Raw genomic sequence first — 20820 nt, 5'->3', positions numbered from 1 at the left:
ATAATAGCATCAGCCTATGAGGCTGAGAGGGTTAAACGAAATAACACATGGAAATAGCTTGGTACAGTGCCTGGCACAAGATAACTAATCAGTAAATATTATCTTTAAAGAAATCTGTTTGCTCTTCTACACAGACAGTTTGCTGTCCTTGGCTCTTGCACTTACTTATCTGATTACCTGAAATGATACTAATATCAAACAATATGATTTCACTGAGCAACACAATTCCATTGCCATGGCCCCCACTACAGAAGACCTAAGATGTATCAAGTTATATTTTATAATCAACATGTACACTATAGGGGCAAATACAAAAACAGTTGGAAGCAGATTTGATATCAGCGAGTGCTTGATTTCATCAGTCTTACTGTATGAAGTAAATGGAATCTTGATTAGCTAGTAGATTCCCATTGGCAGTGGACAGACAGACCCATTCACTCTGTCCGTAGTCTTCCCAAAAGGCTGTGGCTACCACTGCTCTCACCCTGGGCCACCAAGATTAGGGTCTCTGGCAACAACCCCAGGAGCATGGCCACTGATGGTCTTTGGCTTTTGAATATATTTCTCCCCTGGAACTAGCTGGGAAGCAACACTTGGAGGGAGAGACACTCGAGTCCCTAATTAACTCTAAAACACGCCGCAGTAGTTACCAGGCACCTCTCACAAATGATGTACTGTGCCACGGGCCATGGTGATCCAAGGGACAAATGAATTCTGGTTCCTGTGCCCAAGAAGCTTAGGAGGAGGTAACACAGGATCCAAGAGTCTGGCTATGGGGCAGCAGAGTATGTGAATGACTGGGAGGAGGGACTGAACCAAGGCAGGGAGTGGTTAGGAAGCCATTGCAAAGGCAGGGGTGTTTGAAATGGACAAAATCCTGTGTCAGCCAATGGACAGGACTTAGTGACCGGCTAGCCAGCAAATAGTGAGGCAGAGGCAGGAGGGAAAGATTTCTAAGGTCTTGACTTGGGAGTGCACTAGCACTCTGAGTGGGTCTGAGTGAGAAGCATTTGGGAAGAAGATAGTGATGCGTCTTGGCACATGTTGACATTTCGATCTGCGTGCAGAACCTCTTCTGGTTCCTAGGGATATGGGGATATCCTCACCCATAATTTGCGCTAGCCTCCGCATGGCCTTAAACACGTGATTCTATAACAGTGTCCTTGAATGGCGCCCATACGCCACATGGCATCTATGTTATTTACCTAATGTTTTTCTTTGAGTTGACTCACTTTTTCCCCACTTTTTAAAAATGGAGCTTCAATTGGGGCACCTGAGTGGCTCAGGCAGGTAAGCAGCGGACTCCCGATTTCAGCTCAGGTAGTGACCTCACAGTTCGTGGGATCCAGCCCCACTACTAGTGCAGAGCCTGCTTCTGATTCTCTCTCTGCCTCTCTCTGTCCCTCCCTGGCTCGCGCTCACTCTGTCGCAAAATAAAGATATAAACTTTAAAAAAATGAAGAATCGAGCTTCATTTAAAGCAACAGTGTTCAAGACACGGGTTTTCCTTTTTTATATATAAAATATGTATGTATTTTAATGCCTGTTAGAACGAATAGTTTAAATACTAAAACAAAAATGGATATCATTTAATAGAATTGAAATGGGAACTGGGAAAGAGGTGCCAGACCCTCGGGAAGTGAGGAGGAGGAGGAGGAGACGTGTGAGTTTGGTGCCATGGTAAGATGTTTAAAGTATATATATACAGTCTACTCATAATAAATGTTCATTTCTTAGAGCCCTTCCACTATCCTATCCTAATTTCGGTGCCCTCACCTCAGTACAAATGCAGAGTCGTTCTGTAATGCCCTATAAGTGACCAACCCACTTGTGTCCACCTACCGCGCGCACACCAGGATGGGACGCGGGAATCTATACTTTAGGCTCCTTTATTAGGAGTGATGGTCCTGTGTGGAGATGGCCGGCATGGCCTTATTCTTAGCATCCTCTCTCGCCAGTAGGGTCAGAGAGCTCTCCCAGAACTGCACACCTATTGAGGGACCTCCCCAGACATGTCCCACTTCCTGGTGCCCGGGAGTTGTTGACTTTGGCCAGCCGCCGGCTGCAGGAGTGCTGGAGAAGGCTTCTGGAGAGAGGCCCTTGCAGCTCCGTGCGCTGAGAGGCGGCTCCAGGCCGCCTGGCTGTTCTTTTGTGTTGTGTGTTTTACTGGCCTACGATAAGCACTTCCTGTGCCCCATTGATTATACACAGATCCTGCTTCCTTTCTCCTCAATACCTGGGATGCTTTCCAGCTTCTCCTCCCACAGGGGAAAATCCATAAACTTCAGAATTCCCAGGCCTGCTCTTTGGTCAATGGGCTTCATGCAAGTCATCACTCTTTTTGCTATCCAGTCACATTCTTTGTGGTTCCTCCACCTCTGTCTGGAAACTTGAGTTCCTCAATGTGCCGGCCTGGAGACAAATGTTCCTGAGGCCTGGCCTTCCCCCACTCCCCCACCCCCCGGCCCCCATCTTACTAGCCAAGATATCTACATCGACCTTCAGGCTTAAATCAGACAGAATAAATAGACTGCACCTCCCAGATGAACTTGAATCAATTGTTAGTGGCTGCCTGGTGTACTGGGTTGAACATTCTGAGGTCTTCACATACACAGGGAAGAACACCATGATCTATTAGCAGTGTCCACCATGGGCACGAGGGGGTTGCAGCGGCATTCACGATCTGTATTTGATACCCTAAGATTCCAAGGTGAGACTGAAGCTTCTAGGTGACCAGAAACATGCTCTTGCACCTTTGGGTCATACCGTAACAGTCCGAAGCTCTGTATTCTAGTGCCAACTGGACATCAATGAGTTCATGACCATGGGAAATCCTAAATCCAGGAGCTTCCAGCAGGCTCGTCTCCCCCGCTTTTAAAATGAGGATGATGGGGGCGCCTGGATGGCTCAGCTGGTTAAGCATCTGACTTCAGCTCAGGCCATAATCTCCCGGTCTGTGGGTTCGAGCCCCACGTCGGTCTCTATGCTAACAGCTCAGAGCCTGGAGCCTGCTTCAGAATCTGTGTCTCCTTCTCTCTCTCTGCCCCTCCCCCACTCATGCTCTGTCTCTCAAAAATGAATAAACGTCAAAAAAATTAAACATAAATAGATAAAATGAGATGATAATACTGGCCTTATCTATCCATATCTAACGGTCATTAAGATGAAATGAGGTAATTAATATAAAATGCTTTAAGAAGTATGGGGCGCCTGGGTGGCTCAGTCAATTAAGCATCTGACTCTCGATCTCGGTTCAGGTCGTGATCTCACGATTCGTGAGTTTAAGCCCCGCGTCGGGCTCTGGGCTGACAGCTCAGAGCCTGCTTGAAATTCTCTCTCTCTCTCACTGTCTCAAGAAATAAATAAATAAACTTTTTAAAAAATGCTTTAAGAAGTAAAATAACTACAGAAGTGTATCTTGCCTGTGTGACCCAGCTCTTGTGCCACCTCCTGGATGAAGTCTTCCAGTCTTTCCATGAGAATCCTGCTCACCGTAACCCCTCTCTTCTGTGAACCTGTCATTTGCTGACTTACATTCTAGTTATTTAAGCACTCAAAAAAAAAACCTCCCCCATGGCACCTCACGCACCTGAACAGCCACCTTGTGTAGAAGGTGCCCATGTGACATTTATGGAGTGCTCTGTACAATTGCCATTGCTTCTCGACCAGTTCTATCAGGAAGGAGACAGTTCTGTAAGAATCGGAAGCCACCTGCCATCTTGAAATAGCTTAGTTTTTATATTTTACAAAGATATTTGTAGGGACAAGTGATGGGTGGACTGGGAGAGATAGGGAGGGAGACAGAAGCAGTGGTGCCACTATGGAGGAAGATTTGGGGCGCCTTCATCTCCATCCAACACCCTGTTCTTTGATGTAGACACCAGATGTTTTGTCCGTGTGAGACAAAGTGACCCGCACCACCACCCCCTTCAGACCGGCTTGCAGCCTCCTAGATAGAGTCTGGAGCAGAATCGAACCAGAGCCAGGAGATCAGAAGCAGACAGAAGGCTGCTGCAGCAGCCCTGTCGTGAAATAAGGAGGACCTGAATCCCTAGAATCTGGAAAGGGGCCTTGAATCCATGGAACTTCTTGGCCAACAGGAGGCGGGGAAAGCAAAGACGTGAAGGCGGATTCTGAGATTTCCCGCTAGAAAAACTGAAGGCATGGACTGGACAAAGAAAATTAATCTGGGATTAATTTTAATAGCTTTGCTTATTCTTGTTATGATATAGGACACGGTCATTGTAAAAATTTCTAATGAATAAGAAAAGCACCAAGAAAAAAGGAAATTTGCCTGAGTGCTGAAACCCAGTGGTGACATTGTGGTGACTGTCCTTACAGGTTCTTTAATTGGCTTTTCTCCCTGAACAGTTTGTCCGAGACATTTATTCAGGGCAATGCTGGTACATCAACCAGAGGGTACGAGGAGCCTGAAACCATAGGAGACCGGGGCGGGGGGCGGTTCCGTGCAGGAAACGTGTTTCCCCAGAGCTTCCAGATATGATGAGGCCTGAAGGACACCCACGGGATTTGGTAGGTACTAGGCCACTTCCCTTTCTCGGGTCCTCAGTGTCCTTGCAGGGACAGAGACAGGAGAGTTGCTGGAACAGAAGCCAGACTGGAAGGGGAGGAGGGAAAGCGCAGCCGTGCACCGTCCCCCGTGCTCACCCAGCTTGGAGCAGCAGCAGCTTCCTGGGCTCTCCTCTTCCCCTCCCACAGTCATCCACCCCATGAGCTGAGTCCTCGGCTCCTGTCAGATCTGCCCTTTATTCCCCCTGAGTGAAGGTCACGTGCACTGAAGGTTGCACAGAGCTTTGTAACTCGTGAGAAGCCACAGAGACCCCTCTCCTGCACAGCTCACCCAGCCTTCCATTATACCTGCAGATGCCATACCAATTCCATCCCTCCCCGCCACCTCGTACCCCCGCCTCATAAGCCTGCTTCCTCTTGTCTACGCACATCTCGTCTAGCCCTCAAATCGCTACCTACACATGTGGCAGTTCCCAGCCCCACTTGCAGCAAGAGAAATGCAAATTGGAAATAAGGAGCTACTTACTGTTTTCCACTTGTCCGTTTGGTGTCGACCAGTTAAGTTTGAGGACACTAGGCAAGGGTCTAAGCTCTCTTCTATGTTACTGGTGGCAGTGTAGACAGAGAAGTTCGAGAATACTTCTCAAAACCTAAATGGACGTACCTTTGACCTAGCAATTCCCCTCCCAGCTGGAAACGTATCCTGCAGCTGTTTTCATACGTGAGCGTAATGATGAGTGTTTGAGGATGTTCATTGCAGCAAAAGACCAGGAGGCACTTACATGTCTGTGAATATGGACTGTGTATTAGAGTATGGCCTTTCTGTACAGTGGATACCATGGAGTCATTACACGGAATTGAATCGGCTCTAACATGTTGCTACATGATCAAGATGGGGGTGCGTATGTGCAGGCCAGAGAACAGGGCCCAAAGCTGTGCCACGGCAGAGGTTCTCTCGGCCGCATCCGAGCCCACGGTGGGGGCCAGGACAGATGATCTTACGCGGAGGGAGGGGAGTGCTGCCATCATGCACCAGACAGGGCCATGACAAGACCCGAGGCAGAAGGGAGAGGAGGAGGGGTCAGGCAGGGTTCGACGCAGGGAAAGGAGGGCCAGGCGTCCAAGGTCAGTTCCTACAAAGAAGCTTCTCTGTGTGGGTACACTGTCAGGCACTGAGCACGGAAGCTGCCCGGGCCCAGCAAACCCCAAGATCACAGCCAGTGTGAGAGGCCACAGAGACTGAGGAGGCCTATAGCTCTAGGCTTCAGAAATGATGACCCAAAAGCAGTTTGTTTCACTTTGACTGTTTTTTTTGAATGCCCAGTGCTCTGGGGGCAGAGGTTCCCTGCTCCTTCTAAAAGGAGCATGCAGGGGCGCCTGGGTGGCGCAGTCGGTTAAGCGTCCGACTTCAGCCAGGTCACGATCTCGCTGTCCGTGGGTTCGAGCCCCGCGTCAGGCTCTGGGCTGATGGCTCAGAGCCTGGAGCCTGTTTCCGATTCTGTGTCTCCCTCTCTCTCTGCCCCTTCCCCGTTCATGCTCTGTCTCTCTCTGTCCCAAAAATAAATAAACGTTGAAAAAAAAATTTTTTTTTAAAAAATAAAAAAAATAAATAAATAAAAGGAGCATGCAGCTGCCAGAAAGATCTGCCTGGCCAAGTGTCCGACTCTGCATCAAGACCTTGGGCCCACTTCAGCCGAGGGCCACATGTATGAGAGCCTTCCAGCCGTCTGTGGGCAGAACCAGAAGCCCCCGTCCGCCAGGGCCCCTCAGCACCTGTCCGCAGGCAGTGGGTGATAGAGCCTGCTGCTACCTAGGAAGCCATTAGCTTCTCTTCCCATCCCTGCCATCAGGGACTCACCATGGTATCTTGACATCAGCCATGGTGGGAATATTTACACTTGTGGGTGGATCCCAGCAAATACTACAAAGCTAGGTTTGTGTTTGTGTTTTTGTTTTTGCTTAGAGGGCTGGCCGTCACACATTTACTAACACACCACTGAGCAGGACCTCTCATGTGAAGCGCCATGAGAGGAGTGAATGGTCCAACTCTATGTTAATTAGCTCTTCCTTGACCCTGGGTAAAATGCAGGTAATAGGCCCGTTGAACAAAAGGAAATTTAAGTCCTGGGGACTAAACACCTGTTTCCTAAGAGCTCTCCACGTGCTCAGCCCTTTGGTTAGTCCTTTCACAAGTGACTGCTGCACTAAATTAAAAAGAATTCTGCCAGATAGTAGGTGCTATTATTCCCATGTCACCGGTGAGAAACCAGAGGTTCTGAAGGGTGAGGTCGCTTCCTCAGGTACACAGCTTGTAAATGGGGACCAGCGAGGATTCCTGAGTCTATTTATTGAGTACCTCAACGCAGTCTCCACTCCCAGGAACCCACTGTGGTTTAATCAGACATTTCATTTTTTTTCTTCCAGATGGGAGGCCATCTGGTCCAGGTCCCTGCCTTCAGGCCAGTAAAATACTCCCATTTTAAAGGTGAAATGATCGAGTCCAGAGAGGTTAGAACGAGCCTGGGACTCTGTTCTCTACTTTCCATGCTATATCCTTCCAACACTGGGAATTGGCCTCTGCAGGGAGCCAGTTTTCATTTTTTATTTTTTTAGAAATTTTTGTAAGTTTGTTTATTTTTGAGAGACAGAAAGAGACTGAGCACCAGCAGGGCAGGGGCAGAGAGAGAGAGAGAGAGAGGGAAACACAGAATCCAAGAAGCAGGCTCCAGGCTCTGAGCTGTCAGCACAGAGCCCAATATGGGGCTCAAACCCACAAACAGTGATATCATGACCTGGGCCAAAGTCAGACACCCAACCATATGAGCCACCCAGGCGCCCCTGTTTTTAAAAACCAACCTTTGGTCAAGTCTGGTATGCAGAATTGCCAGATTCTCTGAGTTGGAAGAGGAAGAGAATGGTTTAAGGCCATCCGGGAAAGAAGGGAGATTATTTGAGGGTATGGGCAGGGAATAGGTGTTTATGGGAAAACTGAAACCCATCCAACCCACTCTTGAGTTTACTCTTCAGTCATGAAATATTTTTAGAGCCCCCTCCACTGCCAGTACACAGGAGGGGCTCCAAAAATATTTGCTGACTTAAATGCTGTGACAGGTGCCTCAAGAAAAAAGTCATTTCATTGGTTTAAAACATTGCAAAAATGCGGTTCTAAATAACTTTTCCAAGGAAAATTATGTGTGTTGTATTACATGAAAAAAGGATCTTGTATTAAGACATTTGGATTTATTTGTAACAGCTCACCTATTAACAGAAACTTAAGAAGGAACCCCACCTTCTGCCCATGAGTAAAACAAAATCGTGATTGTGTTTGGGATTTAGTGCCATCCACAGAACGAAGCAAATGCAGAAACTACTCATCTTGAGAAAAGAAAATAAGGGAGAGGAGTGTAAACTTTGCTTTTTATACTTTCGCTCTTGGAACTTTGTCTAATCCATCATGTTTGGAAACCAGTTCTCCTAAATACTTTCATTTTATCTTGTTCAGTGATTTCCTGAAATGAAACATTTGTTCTTAGTTGGGAGAGCGGTTCTGTCTCCCCACTAATGAGCCCATTGCTCAATGTTGGTAGACTTTCAAATTGAGATCAACTTATGTCCATTCTGACAGAAGACAGAGGATCTTAAACAGGCCTCCAGGAACTGGCAGGGTTGGGTATCAGAGCCTCCAAGCTGCATTTACAGATTCTTGGCAATAGTAGGCCAATTAACGTAAGAACCAATCACTCAAGAGTGAAAAGAAACTCCGTTAAATGCGTTCCACATCTCCAAAGGATTCAGGAAGAGGCTGGACAACCCAGTGTTACAGATGTGGAAACTAGGGCTTAGGAGTTTGGTAAACGCTTAAGCTCAAAGCGAGACAGGGTCTGGAAGCATGAATGCTGGCTTCTGGGCGAGGAACTGGGGATGTGGATGTGACCCTTGAGGAGCTAACAGTCCAAGAGACAGACAGAATTTGCAAGTGGATAACAGCCACACAGCATGACGAGTGCCATGGGAACGCCAAGCTGGCACAGAGGTGAGAGTGCCTGGCTCCTGTGGGGAGCTGCAGAAGGCTTGTCTGGGAAGGTGACCTTGGGACAGGGTTTTGAAGAAGAGGTTAGAGATTCCTGCTGGTAAAGGATACTCCAGGCTGCGGAGCAGCTGATCAAATGGCACAGAATATTGTAGGAACTTGAGTGCAGTTGGCGTCGGTGGGTGATGGAGGAGCAGGGGAGCCCTGAGGGATGAAGGCTGGAAAGATAGGTTGGCACCGGATTGCTGAGGACTTTGGGGGGCCCAGCAACCAACTAGGAAAGGATTTTTTTAAGCAAGGAAGATATCTGATGAGTTAGGTGTTTTTGTTGTTGTTGTTGTTTTAAGTAGGCTCCACACCCGATGTGGGTCTCGATCTCACAACCCTGAGGTTAAGGGTCACGTGCTCTACTGCCTGAGACAGCCAGGTGCACCCCGATGACTTAGTTTTTAGAAGATAAACTAGCGTTGAATTCGGGAAGCCACTGCAGTGGTCCTGATTCTATCCCCATCCCCAATTGTGGCAGAATGGAGAGTAAAGAGAAACTGATCACTGGTTCACATGTTTTTAGAATACGATTCTTCATGTTAAAAAAAAAAAAAAATTGCATTTTGCCCAATGTCCTTGTCACTCTGTGGTGGACAGCCTGTGGGGTTGGGTTTCTGGCCTGTTTTGCTGGGTGGCTACACCATGCAGTTTGCTAAGAGGGCGGTCTGGGGAAGAAAGCCCTCTTCTCTGTTCCAGGGGCCCTGGCTTTGGGGTCCCAGAGTGTCTGTTTATCACTGGGGACCAGAGATGCAGGAAAGATTGGTCATCTCCACTGGCAAGCTTCTGCTACTGAAGGGTAAAACCTGTGAGACGGTAAAGCCAGGGGGAAGAGCTCAAGAAGTGGACGAAATTCTGTGGAATGGCGTGTTCTCACCTGGGAAACTTTTGGAGAGGACTTCTTTCCTCGCTTCCAACTGTAGTGCACTTCGGCGAGCTCTGCTCTTGGCTTCTGTAACATGAAGCTTTGCTTCCTCTCTTGCCTGGGCCCTGCCTAAAGGGTTTTCTGTGAGAACCTGTGAATGGGAAGACTGTGGGTGGTACCCAGAGTCCTGTAGAGTCCTGTCCACGCCAAAGCAAGCTTGGAACAGGGGCAGATATGGCTGGGCGGGGGGAGGGGGAGGGGGGGGTCCCTACCTTCTGGGAGGTGGAGGGTTAATCTCCATAGCTCATTGGCAGTTCTGCCTCCGTACGGGGCATGCTGGGATTTCCTCCCAGCTGTTTTACATCATGAAGATTTGTATGTTGGGGAAATTCCAGGGCACAGCTGCAATTAATCTGCTGCACAGTCTTCAAGCTAAGCAGGGATCCTGTAGGACCGATTCTCTGCCTCCCTGCAGGAAAGGAGGTTCTGGCTCTTTGGTGAGAGCGCCCTTCAGAGGGACCCTTCCCTGGGGCCAAGTCGAATGGAAATAGCCCACCTGGCCAAGTATTCACGGCAAGGAGGGCACTAAGGGCACTAAAGAGGGGCCCCAGAAGCAGAAAGGGACCCAGAGCATAAAGAAAAAGAGGTACAGCCCCCTTTATAAAGAGTAAAGCCAAAATAACACTGATAGCAGCCCTTGAGAAAAATACCACAAAAAAAACTTTTTGTTCACTCTCCCTTAGGAATGTTGAAGTCAAAATCTTAAGAGACTCATAGTTTGCATTCCACAATACAGTACAAGAACGAACAAGCCACCGTGACCAAATAGGGTTTACCTGCGGCATGCAAGGATGCTTTCGTGTAAGAAAATCTATCACTATGTATACATCTCACAACTGAGTCAGACAGGTTCTAAACCACAGCCTCAGTCTACCTAACTGTGAACCATAAGTTCCCCAAGTGTGTTCTATGGAACCCCAATCCCCAGAAAGAGTTTCCCAAATTCAGTCAGATCAGGAAACTGCCTATCTGTCCTGTCTCAGAGAGTCACAACATACGGTAGCATATTAAGCAGCATGAGTAAATCGAGAGTGGTAGTACTCACCATTTGAGTCTAGTTTTCTCTTTCTGAGTATCAGAAGAGAATACTTACCTCCTAGTCAGCATCCCATGTGTGGTGGCCGTTGCTATCACTTGGCAGTCAGTTGCACTGGTGCCACACAGCTTCCATGGTCTACATTCCAAAGAGCATCCCGGGCAGGGAGGCAGCCCGCCGGCCCATCCTCACTGCGCTACAGCCTGTGCATGATAACACTGGTCAGGAGCCGGTTGTGGTCAGTTGGATGGAAAACCTAGACTAGGCTTGGAGAAACCTAGCATTTTTAATTTGCCCACGTGCCATTACCATACAAAGAATCTAAGCTCAGCCACATCTCTCTTACTCCCCAGATAACTGATTGTGGGCTGACTTCAGATGAGAATTGCAGCCAAAGAGAGTTTTGTTGCCCCTAAACATTGGGGTACGCCTGACCCAGGAATTCAGAACTGCCCGGCTACCTCCACAGATCTGGTGCTGAGGTGGGAGAGGCTTACAGAGGTGCTGCCGCAGGTCCCTGCTGCCCTGATCTGTGGTTCTGGGAAGCTCAGCTGTCCCTTTCGAATGCTCCTTTCTTCAGAATTGCGATCCAGGGGAGTTTGATGGCGAAGCTGCAGTGGGCCCCTGCGTCTTTTTATAGGTCTTTCCCCACCACCCCGCATCACGTGTTTCAAAATCTTAAAAAGGCAGAAAAGTAGAAAGGGGGAAGGGACTATCCTCTATTTCTTTATCGAATGAATCCTTCCTTGTACACATGCACACCCACACCACCCCCGCCCCCCACCCCCCAGATTTCCTGGAGCGGGAAAGGTCCTGGGCCAGATGTCCACCACTGCCAAAACCACTCTCCCCACCTGTCTGACAGATCTCTATGGGGCCGGGCTTCGGTCGTGGACAAGGCTAAAGATTTTTACACACTTCTAAGCTTCCAGGTCTCTGTTAAAGTCATTGAGTGAGAGGGAACCCTACAGAGATACGAGGACAGTGTGGTCTCTTCCTCCCCCTGGAAGTCCAGGCAGTGGGTAGGTAAGACACCAAGCATGTGATGGACAACCAAACACAGTAGCTATTACTAAAAGCACTTTCTCTGAGTGTGTGTGTGTGTGTGTGTGTGTGTGTGTGTGTGTGTCCATATGTATATCTGTACCTTGATAGCCCCGGCCTGAAGGCAGACCCTCATGGAGCTCATAGTAGAGCAGTGGTTCCCATTGGGGGACGGTTTTCCCACTCCCAGAGACATTTGGCAAAGTCTGGAGACCTTTTTGGTTGTCACAAATGGGCAGGAGAGTGGGCGCTACTGGCTTTTGGTGGGCAGAGGCCAGGGATGCCGCTAAATATCCTGCAGTGCACAGGACAGCCCCCACAATATCCCAAAATGTCACTAGTGCCATGGTTGAGAAGCCCTGAACTAGACTCCTAGAAGCCTGCTCTGCCTAACAACTCAAAAGGTCCACTAATAATGTTCTTTCCCAAACTAGGATTCAGATGGATTCCTATTTGATCTAAGAACATCCCTGGCCAGCAAGAATGAGGAGTGTTCAGCGTGTGTCTTTATGACGTCAATTAGGGAAACCAGATGCTGGTAGAGTTGGTGGGTCTCAGGAGCCCCTTCTACTATGTTTCATATTGGGGTGGATTTGGGGTACTTCTTTTCGCACGTGATAGTTGTGATTGTAGTTCAACTTCAAGAAAAACGGATAAATGCTCAGGTTGTTGCTTCTAGAGAAACAGTGTGATGAACGGTGTAAGCTTGGGTCACCTCAAGCGTCCCTACAGGAGAACATTGGTGTGTATATATTCATTCAGCTCTGAGGTTGCCAGCCCTGGGCGAGACAGAAAGGGAAGGAGAAAAACCCATGGGAGCAAAGAAAAGGCTGGGGGGGTGGGGTTCGAGAAGGTGATGTGATGACTGCTGTCGCAGTGAACAGCATGGAGTTGAAGCCAAGAGACTTCAACTTCAGTTCCCATCATAAATTTGGGCTAGTCACTCACCCTGTTTACCTCCATTAGCTCATCTGAAAAATTTGGGACAGTCACCCCTACTTGCAATAGCAGGGTTGTTGTGAAGAGGAAACTGGTTTATGTGTGTGGAAATGCTTTGGAAACTGCCAGTATGGCACAGATGTTATTCACTGAGGAAATGAGGGCTTTTTTTTTTTAATGTTTATGTATTTATTTTTGAGAGCCTGCATGAGAGTGCATGTGCACACGCGAGCAAACAGGGGAGGAGCAGAGAGAGAGAATCCCAAGCAGGCTCTGAGCTGTCGGTGTGGAGCCCGACTCGGGGCTCACACTCACAATCTGAGATCATGACCTGAGCCAAAATCAAGATTTGGGTGCCTAACCTACTGAGCCACCCAGGCACCCCAGGAAATGAGTTTTAACTCATGATTCCAGTATTTGTCCAGTGTTTTTAATTTGCCAAAGGCATTGAAATCCCAGTTAGTTTATCTACAAAGCGTAGGCTCTGGGTAAGGAAGAAGACAGGTGGGGGTGGGACGAATCAGCAGAATGAAGGGACAGGGATGATACTCGGTGTGGCCTCATGGATGGAGGGGCAGACAACAGAGGGCCCAGAGTGAAGACTGCCCTCATTTATAGCACCCCCACAACCCCCTTTTGTTCCCACCCCCCAAGCCTCCCACAGCCAGGCCTGATTGGTCCATCCCACCTGCTGTCTGTGCTACTCACTGGCCCTTTGTAGATGTGTCCTAGGGCCATTATCCTTGCCTGTGGACATTGTTTTGAAAGCCCAGACCCTGCCCACTCAGTCCATATTTGTGGACTCTTTGATGGAAAGCAAAGGGGCACGGCCCATCCTAGTTTTCTGATCCTGTGCACATAGCTCAAGGCCAACTCACGATTTCTTTTTCCCTGAAATTGAGTGACCAGAGCAAGGGATAACTCAGAAACTTATTTCTGTCTATGAAACTCTTCCTGGAGCCATCATTTCCTATTGGAGGTGTAATTTCCAAAGTAACCTCAAGAATTTTGCAAAGAGTCTGCATAGCTGGTCTGCTGCCCAGAAACACCATGTCAGTGTTGACACTAAGACAACATGTATGCTTTGCCCTTGGCAAAGACTAATGGTTTGCTTACGAAAATACTAGCTGCCATTTATCAAATGTCTCCCACGTGCGAAGCATTGTGTTCAATACTTGACATTGTCCCTAATCCTTCTAACAACCTATAAAGTTATTGAGAGTAGCCTTGCCTTACAGATGCAGAAGCCGAGACTCAGAGTTGTTAAGATGCTTGTCCAGAGTTGCACAGCCTACACTGGCAGAGTGAGACCCTGAACCCATGAGCGTTTGACTCCAGACCCCAGGCGGGCTCACCCAGTGCCCCTCTTAGCCTCTCCACTCATTCCTTTCCAGCCCTTGCCAAAGACTGCCATGCCAGGGTTGAGGAGAGGCTTTTTTAAATTATTTTATTTTTTATCTTAGGGAGAGAGAGCGCGTGAGCAGGGGATAGGGGCAGAAAGAGGGAGAGAGAGAGAAAGTCTCTAGCAGGCTTCATGCTCAGCTCAGAGCCCAGTGCAAGGTCTCAATCCCTTGACCCTGAGATCATGACCTGAGCCGAAATCAAGTTCGTTGCTCAAATGACAGAGCTACCCAGGTGCCCCAAGAAGAAGCTTTTTGTTTAAAGAAAGTATGTGCATGTGTATGTTGAGGGTTTGCTGTTTGGTTTGGATTTTCTGCAATAATACAGGGTAAGGTACTGGATAATCTTTTCAAGGCTGAGAAACACTGTAGCTAGAAGTTAAATCAGCATCGTTGAGTACGGACAGATATTACCCATGACCCTGCGAGTGTCGGGCAGATGGTTTTTATTCATTCCTTCACCAAATACTTCTGGAGGCTATTTCTTAGGGAGTATTGTGTGTGATGGGAATGAATGGGGCAGGATCACCATGTGGGAGCCCTTGGTCCCTAGATGTGCCCTGCTTGTCCCATGACTAGAGCAGGGAGAGCTTGACCCTCAGCGATATAGGTTCTTTGGACACTTTGGCTGGTTGTCCTGTTGTGTGTCCCCCACAACATGACAGAGGGGGCAGGTGATGGTAGTGGTGATTCTGAGTGTGTGCTCTCCCCTGAGATAATCATCTGGACACTGAGCAAGGAAGGAGCACGTGCGGTCACGGAGAACCAGCAGCAGCCTACCTGCACAGCTCCTCCTCTGCTCACTTGGGGGTGCTCGCGAGGCCTCATCTCACCAGATGCCTTGTGTTTTCTATCCCCTGTGCAGTACCTACAGATGAAATGGCCCCTCCTCGATGTCCCATCCAGTGCCACAGTCAAGGACACCAGGTCACCATCCCCGGCACACTTGGTAAGTCTGTTTCCCCTTCAAGTGCCAAAGGGATCTTCTCGCTCCCCTCACCCCATGTTGTTGCATCCCATAGACCATCCCGAAGCTGATGGGGTCTGGCGGTGTTGCCCCAAGTGTGTGTCTCAGGAGAAGAGCTGAGCAGTTGGGGTGTGGCCGTGTTACCTGTACGCTTTTCCACCCCTTCCACCTCAACACACACGCACATACCAGCTGTGATGTCGTATGATTAGAAATGCCGGCACCAACCCTGGCTGGTTCCCTGGTCCTTGCCGCTTCCCTAAGAACCCCTCTGCCCCCTCCACCTGGGCAGCGGTGTTCCTTCTCTCTTTTGGAGCTCGTTCTACATTGCTGCCACTTCTCATTGTTGCTGGCAGCAACAGTTGAAGAGGCTCTGTGCAAACGAAAACCCCAGTGGGGCAGCTGAGACCTTTGTGCCAAGCCCTGTGACAACTCAGGTCCCAAAGGAAGATCTGGATGGTCCTGGGAGGTGGGAGCAATGAGGTCCAAGCAGGTCTCGCCTCCTCAGGGCTTGCGGTGGACTGAAATAGACAAGAGATGGTCCTGGGACATTGCATTCCAGGACTTTTCTTAGGAGCTTGGGGCCTCCCTAGCCTTAAGACCCACACACCCCTCAAGCTAACTGGTGTTATGCATTGTACAGTGAGCCTCTGAGTCCTAGAGGGTACAGCTAGAAGGAACCCCACTGGCATGACCTATGCATTTTATAGACAAGGAGACCTGGGAAACATAGTGTTTTTAGAAACATTATTATGGAAAATTTCACCTGTTCCCTTTCACCCACACACCTCCTCCTACTACACTGGGTTGCTTTAAAATAAATCCCAGACATATTATTTCATCTCATTCAGGACATCTTAAGATACCCTGACAGTCCTTTTTCATTTAAAAGCTGAGAGTCTAGATATACAGAGAAGATAATTCGGGCTCAGCGAGCCTGTATGATTTCCAGTACATGTGAGAGCAGTTTACAGTGACAGAGCCCTTGGAAGTTTATAAAGCAGTGTCCTGTGTAGTTGTCAGATGACTGTCGCTGCCATCCACTGGGGAGACAAGTGGGGAGAGCTGGTTTCCGCCATCTCTAGGAGAGACCAGTGACTGTGTAGGGAACGGTGAGCAGCCAGCCATCTGGTTCAGGCCGCCCTAGGAACAGGCCGGGGTCGCGTCTCTGGTCCCCCAGAGTCCTGTGTGGGATGGCGTAGCGCGAGGTCCCGATGCCCTCTAGTGGTCGGTCCCAGTGGAGGACACGACTTCCCACATCTACCCTGCCACAGACCTGGCTTGTTGTCCCCTCCAGGCACAGCTGTCTCTCTTCAACTGTTTCAAATCTTTGCTCACCCCCCCACCTATCCTGTGGCATCCCCCAGACCACTGCAGTGGACCCCGAGATGGCAGGGCCCTCTCTCCTCTCTTCCCTCCACATATTCTCTCTGCATATTGTCTAAAATCTCCCCTACTTTTTTAGTAAGTTTTTATTTGTTTGTTTGTTTGTTTGTTTTGAGAGAGAGAGAGAGCAGGGGAGGGGCAGAGAGAGAGGGAGAGAGAAGATCCCAAGCAAGCTCCATGTTGTCAGCACAGAGCCCAACGTGAGGTTCGAACACCCGAACCGTGAGGTCATGACTTGAGCTGAAATCAAGAGTTGGATGCCCAACAGACTGAGCCACCCAGGCGCCCCTCTATCTACTTTAGAGGAAGTGAGTTCCCTTTAAAACTAGCATGGGGACTCATTGAGCTTCCCATCCTTCCTGCTGCGCAGAGCAATCTGTCTCTGGAAAATAAAATGAAATGTGTCCAGACCTCCTCCTGCTGCGAGCTTTATCTGATTTCCCATGTGGTGTCCACCACTGGCTTCTCCCACAAGAGCAGGACTTCCACCTCTGCCTCTGCATCGTTCGTTCTGCCAACCCACCGCGGCCGGGCTCGGCCCGGCTCAGCGACTGCGTCGCATGCCTCAGTCCAAGCGTTTCCCCTGCTTTTCCTCAACGCAGGTGGCATCGGACAGTGTTTGCAACGCTCTGCTTCCTGGACTCGGGCTTTCGTGACTCCAGAGGCCTGTATGCACACACGCTAACAGTTCCAGGCCCTCTCTACACCTGCATTCTCTTTCTGGACTATTTTCCTCAAATAAGTCAAGGTCCCCATTCTCACTTATTACCTCCATGTGAGTGACCTAAAGATACATGAAATCGCTAACCTCTCAGCAAGGTTCTGTGCCCATGGCTCCACCAGCCAGGCAGACGCCCATCCCCTGCAGATAGTGCTCTGCAAAAACTAATCCAGCTTGGCGGTCGAACAGGGGCCCCTAATTTGTCAGCGTGGAGAAGCATGAACAGTGGCTACGTTACACCGTAGGTGACAAAACGGCTAATTTTCTAGTAGGTTGTGTACTATCGCACTGTATATTCTGCTATAGTAAAGCAGGGGCACCTGGGTGGCTCTGTGGGTTGAGTGTCCGACTCTTGAATTCAGCTCAGGTCACGATCTCCGGGTCATGGGCTTGAGCCCTGCATTGGGCTCTGCCCTCAGCATGGAGCCTGCTTAAGATTCTCTCTCTCTCTCTCTCTCTCTCTCTCTCTCTCTCTCTCCCTCTCTCCCTCTCTCTTTCTCTCTCTTTGTCCCTCCAGCACAACCTCCGCTCAAGTTAAAAAAAAAAAAAAAAGCAGAGGGGAGCCTGACTGGCTCAGTTGGTTGAGTGTCCAACTCTTAAATTCAGCTCATGATCCCAGAGTCATGGGCTCAGCACTGAGCATGGAACCTGCTTAAGATACTCTCTCTCTCTCTCTCTCTCTCTCTCTCTCTCTCTCTGCCCCTCCCACCCCCGTCTCAAGTTTAAAAAAAAAGAAAAAAAGCAGAAGGGAGCCTGACTGGCTCAGTCAGTGGAGCATCTTAATCTCAGTGTTGTAAGTTGAAGCCCCATATTAAGTGCAGAGATGACTTAAGAATAAAAAAAAAATTGGGGCACCTGGGTGGCTCAGTTGGTTAAGCGGCCGACTTCAGCTCAGGTCATGATCTCGCGGTCCGTGAGTTCGAGCCCCGCATCGGGCTCTGTGCTGACAGCTCAGAGCCTGGAGCCTGTTTCAGATTCTGTGTCTCCCTCTCTCTGACCCTCCCCTGTTCATGCTCTGTCTCTCTCTGTCTCAAAAATAAATAAATGTTAAAAAAAAAATTTTTTTAATAAAAAAATAAAAATTTTAAAAAGGCATAAACGAGCCTCAAAAGCTCAAGGAAGGAAAATTTATGGGCAAAAACCTTAACATTAACTTGAAATCCTACAGTTTGGGAGAAGACCCCCCCCCTTCTCAATTTTCGGGTTGGAGCGTCTCATTCCAACTTCTGAGATACATGTATGTGTGGGAGCAAAGCCTGACACACCTGGGGGGGACCATCTATGTGCCAGAGAATGTATAACACCGTGGGTGTGAATCCCAGCTCCTCCTCTTCCTATCGGTACAGCTTTAGCCACATTTCCTCATTTCTCATTGCTTTGGTTTCCTCGTCTACAAAATGGAATAGAAGAGGGCTCGATCTCAAGAGTCGTGTGCAAACGAACCAGTGCGTTGTAATGATTTTAGAATTGCGCCTGACACGAAGTAAGCCCTCAGTAACTGTCAGCTCACTGCGGGTGCCATCCCCACTTACCGTTGCTGTTATTAAGACAAGGAAAGAGCAATTAAAATACTGCTTAATTAGCAGATGAAAAGGTGATGAGGGCCCGCGGTAGGTGCCAGTTCAAGTGGACGGATCACGAGGGTAAGAGAGATAATGAGCTTATAGAATCTCACAATTACTCTCCCAAGGATATGATTTAATTGGTCTGAGGCGGTGTTGGTATCTTCGTTTTTTAAGTTCACCCAGGAGGTTCTTAGGGGCAGCCAGAATGGAGAATCCTTGCCCTAATCACAAATCAGAGGCCAAAGGGAAGGAGCTAGAGACAACCCCAGTTTGCTAGGTGCCGGCTTCTCTAGGCTGGAGGCGTAAGCAGAACTTGGAGGTTCCCGGAAGTAGTTGTGGAGGTTTGGACACTGGTGTTTTTATTAGAAAGTTGAAGACGCTTGCTTATGAAGTTGCATTTAGAATCACGAGCAGAATATTTTAAGATGAGGTTGGCCCCGGGAGAAGGGCAAGTGAAGGAAACTGCCTGCGTACTTGGCAGAGATTTAGTGAGTCGTGTCAAAGCTGCCTGTCAAGGAAATGTGTATAAACAAGCCATAACTGAGCCAGGGTGGGGATGGAGTTAAGTGTTATTACTGCTTGGGTTTTATGCCTTAAAAACAAGCTCTAAAAACCGAATAGCTGTGATATTTTCTATGTAACGATTTGTAATATCTGATCACTGTAATCTCCTTGCACGTAGACTGTTACCCAGACCGTTACCATGGCCCCATGTGCCTGGCCCCCGTCTTTTCCCTCTTCTCTCCCTGGAGCACTGTGCCCAGCCACACAAAACAAATATATGCACTTCCAGAACATAACCAACTCGAAGATAGGAATCCCACCTGCTTTGGTCACGTTCATTCACCCAGCGCTTATTGTTAACACCTAACACAGAGTAGGTACTTGTAGAACATTTGTGAATGAATGGAAGAATAAATGATGGGGGAAAGGTTGATACCCCTTCTAAAGCCCTCTCTCCTTCTTGCTCCATTCCCTCTTCTCCTACAGGACTTTTTTTTTTTTTTAACTGAATCTGTTTTTGAACCCATAAACGTAATGCCCGTGTTGTGTAAAACACTTGGGAAGATGCAAAGTGCACAGAAAGAGCCCCATAATCCCACAACCCACACATGTTTTGTTATACAGCATTTCGTTCTCTTCTGTGTTTGTGTGTGTGTGTGTGTGTGTGTGTGTGTGTGTGTGTGTGTGTGCGTGCACCTGTAACTTGCTTTCTAGAAGATGACCAAAATGTTTCCTTTAAATAGTAAGCTCCCCATTCTGCCATTAAATATTGGGCCGCTCTCAGAAGCAACTGTCGGATTGTCAAGCCAGTGCCTGGAAGCCCTCCTCTGAAGAACAGCCGCCTCGCTGCTTCGCCTTCGAGCTGAGAAGTCTGACTTTGCTTAACATGCCAGTTCTCAATTTAAAACATTTATCGAGGGGGCACCTGGCTGGGTCAGTCCGTTAAGCATCCGACTCTTGATTTCTATTCAGGTTATGATCTCACAGTTAATGAGATCAAGTCTCACATCGGGTTCTGCACTGACACTATGGAGCCTGCTTGGGATTCTTTCTCTTCCTCTCTCTCTCTCTCTCTCTCTCTCTCTCTCTCTCTCTCTCTGCCCCTCCCCCACTTGCACGCTTGCACCCGTGTGCTCTCTCTCAAAAATGAATAAACAAAAAAAATTATTGAGGTTTCCCTTTAAAAAATTTTTTTTAATGTTTTTATTTATTTTTGAGACAGAGAGTGACAGAGCATGAGCAGGAGAGGAGCAGAGAGAGGGGGAGACACAGAATCTGAAGCAGGCTCCAGGCTCCGAGCTGTCAGCACAGAGCCCGATGTGGGGCTCAAACTCACAGAGTGTGAGATCGTGACCTGAGCCGAAGTCGGTCGCTCAACCAACTGAACCACCCAGGCACCCCTAGGTTTTCCTTTTTAAATTGTGCATAGTTTCTCCATATTCTTACTGGTATACCTGCTGTGGACCCAAAATACTTCAAAGCTCACCACATAGCTTGTTGCTGCTTTGGTTTGCCTCCAATACTGATTTCAATTCTTATTGTGCAGTATTAATTCTTTATTTGGGTATAATTTTAAACTTTCAGAAATATTACAAGAATAATACAAGGACTCCCATATTTTTTTTTTTTTAATTTTGAGAGCGAGCAAGCAGGGGAGGGGCAAAGAGAGAGGGAGAGAGAATCCCAAGCAGGCTCTGAGCTGTCAGTACAGAGCCCACTGTGGGGCCC

General features: G+C 48.5%; 1 protein-coding gene across 4 annotated transcripts in view; it reads left to right on the top strand.

Annotated features, from left to right (window-relative positions):
* Window positions 1–20820, top strand: part of TCF7L1 (transcription factor 7 like 1) — a 158749-nt gene that overhangs the window by 123098 nt on the left and 14831 nt on the right. For all 4 annotated transcript variants that reach the window (XM_086700717.1, XM_086700716.1, XM_086700715.1 and 1 more), the window contains one exon: window positions 14815–14898. In XM_086700717.1, the coding sequence (XP_086556843.1) occupies window positions 14815–14898 (84 nt within the window). The remainder of the gene's footprint in view (window positions 1–14814; window positions 14899–20820) is intronic.

The sequence above is a fragment of the Puma concolor genome, chromosome A3, assembly GCF_028749965.1.
Source record: "Puma concolor isolate L17-30 chromosome A3, mPumCon1.1.hap2, whole genome shotgun sequence".
In the NCBI taxonomy this organism is placed as follows: Eukaryota; Metazoa; Chordata; class Mammalia; order Carnivora; family Felidae; genus Puma; species Puma concolor.
This window is presented reverse-complemented; position numbering and strand designations above follow the sequence as displayed.